At 39.8% G+C, this 10,444-nt stretch overlaps 1 protein-coding gene across 1 annotated transcript in view; it reads right to left on the reverse strand.

The window, feature by feature from the left end:
• Window positions 1-8,847, reverse strand: part of acox3 (acyl-CoA oxidase 3, pristanoyl) — a 36,788-nt gene extending 27,941 nt beyond the window's left edge. Inside the window, exons 1-4 of the mRNA XM_049568828.1 lie at window positions 8,693-8,847; window positions 3,258-3,434; window positions 1,126-1,223; window positions 872-1,007 (exon numbers count right to left, since the gene is read on the reverse strand). Coding sequence (XP_049424785.1) covers window positions 872-1,007; window positions 1,126-1,223; window positions 3,258-3,419 — 396 coding nt within the window. The 5' untranslated portion in view covers window positions 3,420-3,434; window positions 8,693-8,847. The remainder of the gene's footprint in view (window positions 1-871; window positions 1,008-1,125; window positions 1,224-3,257; window positions 3,435-8,692) is intronic.
• Window positions 8,848-10,444: the final 1,597 nt, after the last annotated feature.

Raw genomic sequence — 10,444 nt, forward strand, 5'->3', positions numbered from 1 at the left:
CATGCCCACTGCCTCCATTGGTTTCTTGACTGCTTTACACTGCATGACACTCAGATGAGGAGGGAGCTAACCTTAGCTAGCTAGCAGCTCTGCTAATTCAGTGATTATAGCTGTTAATGCTGTCCCAGTGATTAAACACATTGATATATTCTGTGCTTAACCACAGAACCCTTTAAGCATTGTTTAAAATGTTAGCACCACTAGCCGTGTTGTCACTGTCAACAGTGGTAACATAGTCAACAATGCTAAAGCGGGTTTTTTACGGCTCAGATTTGAGCCACTTAAGCCCTGATTTCACCAAGTAGACCAGCACATCTCAGTTCAGTTTGGTATGCATTTTTTTTCACTGTGGATGGTTCCTAACTGTCCGAATTTTTGGTCACCCCTCTGTTGGGGTACCTAGCACACAGATCCAGTACTAAAAGGTGGAGCTAGACACACTGCAGTCTGTTGACTGGTCAATAGAGGACGGTTACTGTTGTTCTGCGCTGAGCTGTGGCTCGTTTTGAGGCTTTTGTAACCACTGCTTATACCATGGCAAGTCTTACATATATCAGTAAACTATGACTATAAAATGAAGTAATGTTTTCCTGCAGCAGCTGTAGAGTTAGAAAAAAATAACTTAATACACTGGGCCATCTGTAAAGCTACAGTATACTGCTAGCATGGCTAAAAGTGACTTGGTTAAGTAGCTGTAATGGTGTTTTGGGTCATTTTCAATCTAAGATTATCAATGAAGGAAGTAAATATAATGCATGTCATTGTTGCCTGTAAGTAGATCACATCACATGTCTTTCAACTCTTTAACTTTTTGATATTCTCATTATGTTCAATATTTTTTTTGCACATTTTGCCACCAATGGACACTCACCCCTTTGTTGAGAAAGAACTTGCTAGCCAAACTCCAGTCATACATGCCCAGACAATCACTGAGAATCACAGTCTTCCAGGGGTTGGCCATCACCTCCTCTTCTGTCAGGAAGTTGTAGCGGAAGAGTTGCTTCACCCTGTGGATTTTCATCTGAAGATTTATTTTCCTCTATGTACATTATAAAAATATGGATGTGATATAACAGACAATGTTACTGGTGGTAAAAACCTAATAACTTCCTGTTGTGTTGATACCTGAGGAACGTCAGCTCTCTCATTTTTTCGAGTGGGACATCTTCACCGGGCTGCCGTGCAAATAGAGGGTCATTCTCAAGTGTCCTGAACACATGTTGCTGCAGCACAGAAGAAGAGAAAATGAACAGGACATGTAGAGCAACATTTAGACGATTATACTAATTTTCTCTTTTCACCAAAAGTTCAAGTGCTAATAATTGATTTAAATAATAAATGATCTGTACTACATCATGTATTTTTGTTACCTTTGCATCCTTATGTAGTTTGACTCCAAAAAGGAGGTAAGGGAAAAAAATCAATACAGCATAGTACCGTCATATTTTGCGTGGTGATACTGTATCGATACACTGACTCCAAGTATCGATCTTTTATTATAAACATGATTCATTTTTGCAATTGTACATTTCAATACAACTTTTGGTACTAGAATAATGGAATCAATGCCTTTTTCGGTTTGTTTCTTGGTGAGGTCAACAGAGGTCTCAGTCAGCGACATTTTGCAGGAAGTTCATCTCAACAAAAATGAAGGCACCACAGAAAAAAATCAGAAATGCACTGTCGGCATTTAAATCAAACGTCTGGACTTATTTGGGATTTTTTAACATGGAAGGAAAGGAGGACTTGGGTATGACACATGATTTCCAAGCAGTGTCATGAGAATAAAATACTCTAGGAATATTGCACATATGAGGGCTCACCTCACACTTCACCATGCAGAGATAGCGTTAGCCACTGACAGCCAAGCTAATGCTAAACCCACTCCGCTGAAAAATTAACCAACACTGGACACACTTAGCTTCACAAAACTACCATCAAATTCTGTCAGAGCTAAGAAAATAACACAGTCCATCACCTACTTCATGTGAAAAGATCTGCGTCCATTAGGTATTGTTGAAAACAAAGGATTTTGTTACATGCTAATAACACTGGAACCCAAGTATGTGACTCCGTGCAAAACGCAGCACAAGAATGAGGGATTGTGGTTGTAACAGTCTACAACTTTGAACTAATTGAATATTCAAGGCCATGTGCTTGTTGCTGCCCTGCTGCACTGTCAATACAACAATGGGGCTTTGATATACTACAACCCAGATTCCAAAAAAGTTGGGACATTGTGTAAAATGAAAATAAAAACAGAATGCAATGATTCCTATATCCTTTTTGACTTATATTCAAATGAATACAGTCCAAAGACAAGATATTCAATGTTCAAACTGATAATCTTTATTGTTTTTTGTAAAATGTACGCTTATTCTGAATTCAATGCCTGCAACATGTTCCAAAAAAGTTGAGACACTTTGGAAAACCATTGTCAGTAAACACAGTTTATTGCTTCATATAAAAATGCAAGTTAAGACTCCACTTTGCCAAGTCAAAGCCATATATCATTAAAATCCAGAAGTTCTGCAGACTCCTTTGGGTCCGGCCTCATCTGACACAAAGTGAAAAAGTGTGCTGTGGTCTGATGAGTCCACATTTCAAATTGTTTTCGGAAATCATGGACGTTCATGACATTGTGACATGAGAGGATCATCCAGGACTATCCAGATTATTACTAATGGGAAAGAATTTCACTTTCAAAACTTTAACAATTAATATCCTAGCGGTCCTATAACTGAGTGTAGTTAGAACAAAAGCTGATGTAACACAGTGGTAAACATGCCTCTGTCACAACTTTTTTGGAACATCTTGCAGACATTAAAGTCAGAATCAATGCATATTTATAAAAATAAATAATGTTTGAGGATTAAATATCTTGTCTTTGGACTGTATTCAATTGAACAGAAGTTAAAAAAGGATTTGTACATCATTGCATTCTGGGTTTAGTTACATTTTACACAGCGTCCCAACTTTTTTTGGAATTGGGGTTATATGTAAAACCAGTGGCAGGAGCGCCTTGGTTACAGCGCATGCAAAGTAGCAGCAACCTCCCGGGTTTGATGCCAGTTTTGCTTGTTACATGTCATACCCCTCTCATACAATACTCTTTCTCCCCATATCTAGTCTGACTCTACACTGTCATCTTGCAGAAATGCTTAAAAGAGTGGCATTTATTACATTTAACTATTCTACTTATTAAACATTTCCAAATTTAGTCCTGACTTCAGAGAACATTTGTTGGTGATAGCTACCTTGAATTCCAGAATTTCCTCTCCTTCTATGAAGTAGAGCATGTCCTTCCAGTTGAAAGAGGCTTTTTTCCTGTAGATATCCAGCGGGCCACTGGGAAAGTCAGCCAATCCATGATCCGTCTTCTCTTGTTCAGACTGATGGGGTTCAACGTGCAGAGACATAAGGCACTTTGCTCTCTGTGGAAACAAACATAATAAGGAGGAATAAAAGGAAATATCACAAATATCGCGAAAATTTGAAAGGAATTGGCGATTAACCAAACTGGAAGAATCTCGTTTAATCTGGACAAAACTTATAAGAGGGGCCTCCGCAATGCCAGAGCAAACTATTACTCAGCTCTAATAGAAGACAATAAGAACAACCACAGGTTTCTTTTCAGCACTGTAGCCAGGCTGACTGAGAGTCAAAGCTCTATTGAGCCTTGTATTCCCTTAGCCCTTAGCAGTAATGATTTTATGAGCTTTTTTAATGACAAAATTCTAACTATTAGAGGCAAAATTCATGACCTCCTGCCCTCAGATAGTACCTATCTAACCTCAAACACAGCTGTAAAACCTAATATATATTTAGATTGCTTCTCCCCAATTTCTTTTCAAGAATTGACTGCAGTGATTTCTTCATCCAAATCATCAACGTGTCTCTTAGACCCCATCCCAACTAGGCTACTTAAGGAGGTCTTTCCTTTAGTTAACACTCATATATTAGATATGATCAATATATCCTTATTAACAGGCTATGTACCACAGTCTTTTAAGATAGCTGTAATTAAACCTCTACTAAAAAAGCCCACCCTGGATCCAGAGGTGTTAGCCAATTATAGACCAATATCTAATCTTCCCTTTATGTCAAAGATCCTTGAGAAAGTAGTCGCAGACCAGCTGTGTGATTTTCTCTAGGATAATAATTTATTTGAGGAATTTCAGTCAGGATTTAGAGTGCATCATAGCACTGAGACAGCTCTAGTTAAAATTACAAATGACCTTCTGACTGCTTCAGACAAAGGACTCATCTCTGTACTTGTTTTATTAGATCTTAGTGCGGCGTTTGACACAATTGACCATCAAATTCTGCTGCAGAGACTGGATCACTTAATTGGCTTAAAAGGTTCAGCACTAAGCTGGTTTAAATCTTATTTATCTGATCGTTTTCAATTTGTTGACGTTCGCAATGAACCATCCTTACGTACTAAAGTTTGTTTTGGAGTTCCACAAGGTTCTGTGCTCGGACCAATCCTGTTTACTCTATATATGCTTCCTTTAGGCAACATCATTAGAAATCACTCTATAAATTTCCATTGTTATGCGGATGATACTCAGTTGTATTTATCAATGAAGCCAGAAGAAAGCAATCAATTAACTAAACTCCATAATTGCCTTAAAGACATAAAAACTTGGATGAGCACCAATTTCCTGATGTTAAATTCAGCTGAAGTTATTGTTCTTGGCCCCAAACAACTCAGAGACTCTTTATCTGATGACATAGTTTCTCTAGATGGCATTGCTCTGGCCCCTGCCACTACCGTAAGAAACCTCGGAGTAACATTTGATCAAGATTTGTCTTTTAATTCTCATTTAAAGCAAACCTCACGGACTGCATTTTTTCATCTGCGTAATATTGCGAAAATTAGGCCTATCCTGACCCGAAAAGATGCAGAAAAATTGGTCCACGCTTTTGTTACCTCAAGGCTGGATTATTGTAACTCTCTATTATCAGGTAGCTCTAGTAAGTCCTTAAAAACTCTCCAGCTAATTCAGAATGCAGCAGCACGTGTACTAACAGGAACTAAGAAACGCGATCATATCTCTCCTGTTTTAGCTTCTCTGCACTGGCTCCCTGTAAAATCCAGAATTGAATTTAAAATCCTACTGTTAACTTATAAAGCTCTAAATGGTCAAGCTCCATCATATCTTAGAGAGCTCATAGTGCCATATTATCCCACCAGAACACTGCGCTCTGAGAACGCAGGGTTACTCGTGGTCCCTAAAGTCTCCAAAAGTAGATCAGGAGCCAGAGCCTTTAGCTATCAGGCTCCTCTCCTGTGGAATCATCTTCCTGTTACGGTCCGGGAGGCAGACACCGTCTCCACATTTAAGACTAGACTTAAGACTTTCCTCTTTGATAAAGCTTATAGTTAGGGCTGGCTCAGGCTTGTCCTGTACCAGCCCTTAGGTAGGCTGACTTAGGCCTAGTCTGCCGGAGGACCCCTCTATAATACACCGGGCCCCTTCTCTCCTTCTCTCTCTCTCTCTCTCTCTCTGATTCTCTGACTGCATCTTGCTAACCCGGCCATTCTGGATGTCACTAACTCGGCTTCTTCTCCGGAGCCTTTGTGCTCCACTGTCTCTCAGATTAACTCATATCACAGCGGTGCCTGGACAGCGTGACGTGTGTGGTTGTGCTGCTGCTGTGGTCCCGCCAGATGCCTCCTGCTGCTGCTGCCATCATTAGTCATTAGTCATACTTCTTCTGTTATTATACACATATGACTATTGTCACACATGTATACTACCAGATATTAATACATACTTTCAACATATTGTACCGCAGTAACCAGAACTATATCTATAATATTATTACTTTCATTAATGTTGTTGTAAGATACTGTCATTACCTGCATCTCTCTCTCTCTCTCTCTCTCTCTCTCTCTCTCTCTCTGTGTCATATGGATTACTGTTAATTTATCATGTTGATCTGTTCTGTACGACATCTATTTCACGTCTGTCCGTCCTGGAAGAGGGATCCCTCCTCAGTTGCTCTTCCTGAGGTTTCTACCGTTTTTTTTCCCCGTTAAAGGGGTTTTTTTGGGGAGTTTTTCCTTATCCGCTGCGAGGGTCATAAGGACAGAGGGATGTCGTATGTTGTAAAGCCCTGTGAGGCAAATTGTGATTTGTGATATTGGGCTTTATAAATAAAATTGATTGATTGATTGATTGATTGATTGATTGACAAATTTATATTAGGGATGTCCCGATCCAAGTATCGGCACCGATCACGTTATTTTTACAAAATCAGAATCAGTAATAAAAGATTGGAAGAATCAAAACAACAAAAATGGCCAGGTTTTACAAACCTTTCAAACAAACCTTATGGGACAACTTCGATGCATTCTTTTTTTTTCTTTCTTAATGCTTTGCAAAGTATAGGATTGGACTTGATATCAGACTCGGTTTCAAAATAAAGGACTCGGTATCAGATGCAAAAAAAATGTGATCGGGAAATCCCTAATTTATATGCAACACTTTTGTTTTTGCTTCCATTTTTCACAGGTTAAAGTAAAAAATCTTGGGCTGTTTTTTTATGCATACAAAAAACTTCACAGATTTCTTAAAATCCGTGTTAGTGAGCACTTCTCCTTTTGCAAGATAATCCATATTACCTGAGCTTTGCAAGACCGTCACTCAGTGTAACTCTTCCAATTCATGCATCGGCCCTGTTCCTATAGCATTTTTAGTGAGTGTTCAACAGTGTTTCAAGTCAAGTCCTTAAGATTATAAATAAATGACTTAAAATAGGTGGCAAGAGTGATCCTGGTTCTGACCCCAGGGTGGAGAAGATAATTGTTTCAATCTACAACGGACTGAGGCCTATTTGATACTTTTTTTCCGAAAAAGAGAAAATATCCAGTGAGTGGCAGTTCTCTGGGTGAAAATGCCTTGTTGATGCCAGAGGTCAAAGGAGAATGGCCAGACTGGTTCAAGATGATAGAAAGGCAACAGTAACTCAAATAACCACTGGTTACAACCAAAGTATACAGAAGACCATCTCTGAACAAACAACATGTTGAACTTTGAAGCAGATGGGCTCCAGCAGCAGCAGACCACACCAGGTGCCACTCCTGTCAGCTAACAACAGGAAACTGAGGCTACAGTTCACACGGGCTCACCGAAATTGAACAATACAAGATTGGAAAAATGTTGCCTGGTCTGATGAGTCTGGATTTCTGCTGCAACATTCAGATGGTAGGGTCAGAATCTGGCGTAAACAACATGAAAGCATGGATCCATCCTCCCTTGTATGGATGGTTCAGGCTGCTGGTGGTGGTGTAATGGTGTGGGGGATATTTTCTTGGCACACTTGGGATCCCTCAGTACCAACTGAGCTCTGTTTACACCACAGCCTAACTGAGTATTGTTGCTGACCGTGTCCTTTATGACCTCAGTGTAACCCTCTTCTGATAGCTACTTCCACCAGTATAACGCACCATGTCACAAAGCTCAAATCATCTCAGACTGGTTTCTTGAACATGACAATGAGTTCACTGTACTCCAGTGGCCTCCACAGTCACCACATCTTAATCCAATAGAGCACCTTTGGGATGTGGTGGAACGGGAGATTCGCATCATGGATGTGCAGCCAACAAATCTGCAGCAACTGTGTGATGCTATCATGATAGAAATATGGACTTAAATCTCTGAGGAATGTTTCCAGCACCTTGTTGAATCTATGTCACCAAGAATTAAGGCAGCTCTGTAGGCAAAAGGGGTCCAACCTGGTTGTAGCAAGGTGTAATAAAGTGGTGGATAAGTGTATATCAGTTCTTTCACTGGTTTATATTTCTTCCATTGAAAACTTGAAAGCATGGCATCCACCCAAGTGGACATATGAAAAACTCCCTAAAAGTTGCATGTTTAAAAAAGTGTAATTTTTAAACATGCTTAAAGAGGAATATGAACACTTAGCTGAGGTCATTCATGCATCAAATGGTTAAGGCCTTTATTATGTTAACTGATGTGTGCATATATGGTGAATATACCTACATGAATCTGTGTTAATTAAGCAATATCACACGAGAGGGAGTGATGTTGTACTGTGATATCGTCACGGCTGTGATTCGGTGATAGGCACGAGGCCGCAGGCCAATCAGATTGCAGGGCCGGAACTAACTGTTGTATAAGTCAAATTATTTTACAGGAATCCTGGGGCATGTTCCAGGTAGAGACAGTATCTAACACTGAGTTGTATCTGGCAATGTACTATAAATAGCTTTAGTTTTATGTGCGCACGTTTTATAATAATTGACTTTTAATTTCCTGACATTATCAAACTCGTCAGCAAAGTTATCTTAAGTCCTGGTTATCTATCTAAACGTTTACAACTGTTATCTTTATTGAGCGGAGTTCAAGGATAAAGCCCTCTCTGGAACATCAAGATAGGTATGCTACAGACTTCAGTAAATGCACAGACAGCAGTATGTTACACAGGAAGATGGCCAGATCCAAGTGGCTGTTAAACTTTGCTTTGTCCCACTGTCACCGACTGTCAGTCACACACCGAGGGGCTAAATGTTCACAGTGTTAACCTTCCCTCGGAAGAGTCTTTTCTTTCACTATTAACGTTACTTTGTTGATTTGACTGTACTCAAAGCACTGCGGTTTCTATTTAACAGCTGCACTATTTATAATAGTTAAAATACAGTAACTGTGCCATGTTTTACCTTATATCTCTATGACAGCTGTCCTCGTTAATGTCGCTGTCTCTCCTCTTCGACAAATGTCAGACTGACCTCTGTACAGCTGTGTTCCCTTACAATCATCTGCCAGAGATAACACTGGATTACCTCCAGCAGGTCGGTTGATTTGTTCCGCAACTGGCAACAATATAGTTTCCTGTCCGGACCCTTCAAAGTAAGAGCACCTTCTTTACACGTTAATTGATTGCCAAACCAAAGGGCTAAACTCTAGAGTAACAAATAATGGCTGCTATATGATTTTCATTAAATCAACTAATAATACGTGCTATAATATAACAGGCATGAAAATGAATATATATAAAAAAAGTATGCTTTTATTCTGAAGGTATGAGCTGATAACGCTTCCCTGCCAGCAGTATTAAAGGGGAACACCACGTAAATTAATGACTGCAATGTTATTTCCATCATTTCCATGGCCAAATAAAGTTCAGTCATTATTTGTGAACATAAGCCACTCTCTGGGTCCGTCCCAAGTCTCTTAAATTACTGCTAGTGCTACTGCTAGCCGACTTTGCTAGCTGTTTAGCCCCTCCCACCTAGGAAAAAATGTGAGGAGCTAGCGCTAGGAGCGATGAGCGAGCATTGTCAGTTAAAGAGACATGAGACGTCCTTTCCACTGTAGCGTCACGTGAAGCGACGTCCATTTCTGATGACGTCGGCACAGCTGGATCTGCTGCATATCTACATCCCCATTTGCTGATCAAAGCACCCCCCAAGTATTGCCATTGTTATTGAGTCATTTGCCGAAGTTTGTGGCAATTAAAGAACGGTCTGTAGCCCTGCCACTGTCACTGTGATGAGCATCATTATCATTATTATCATCATCATTATTATCACTATTATTAAATCCACTCGCCATCATTCAACAAGTCAGCTGCTGAGTGATTAAGACATCAGACCTTTCAGTCTGCCTCAATCAATTAAATTTTATTTATAAAGCCCAGTATCACAAATCACAATTTGCCTCAGAGGGCTTTACAGCTTACGACATCCCTCTGTCCTTTGGACCCTCATAGCAGATAAGGAAAAACTCCCCAAAAAACCCTTTAACGGGGAAAAAAACGGTAGAAACCTCAGGAAGAGCAACTGAGGAGGGATCCCTCTTCCAGGACGGACAGACGTGCAATAGATGTCGTACAGAACAGATCAACATGATAAATTATCAGTAGTCCATATGACACAATGAGACAGAAAGAGAGAGAGAGAGAGAGAGAGAGAGAGAGAGAGAGAGAGAGAGAGAGAGAGAGAGATGCAGGACAGATGGTAATGACGCGCAGTATTATATCAACACGTGTGGTTCTGGACATGAGCAGCTGCACATTTAACAGCCACACATCACCAACAATCCGCTGAACAACGCAACGGGTTGTGAATGAAATAAACTTAAGAACAACATGACAGTCTTGCACGAAATATCATCAACGTTACTCTTTGTAGTCACGTAGGTACGGAAGCGTATTGCATTCACTTGACAAATAAAATAAACCCTGTTTTTCTGAGTATTTTTTTCTGTTTTTCGGAGTAATTTATTTATTTTTCTGTTTTTTGGTGTAATTTTTCCCTGTTTTTCTGTGTAATATTTTCTGTTTTTCGTGGTAATTTTTTTCTGTTTTTTGTGGTAATTTTTTTCTGTTTTTCGTGGTAATTTTTTTCCTGAACGAGGAGAGATACTTCAAAATCTCGCGAGAAGCTCCCACCTGGCACCTGCAAGTGACC

This window comes from Epinephelus fuscoguttatus, linkage group LG23 (assembly GCF_011397635.1).
Source record: "Epinephelus fuscoguttatus linkage group LG23, E.fuscoguttatus.final_Chr_v1".
Taxonomy (NCBI): Eukaryota; Metazoa; Chordata; class Actinopteri; order Perciformes; family Serranidae; genus Epinephelus; species Epinephelus fuscoguttatus.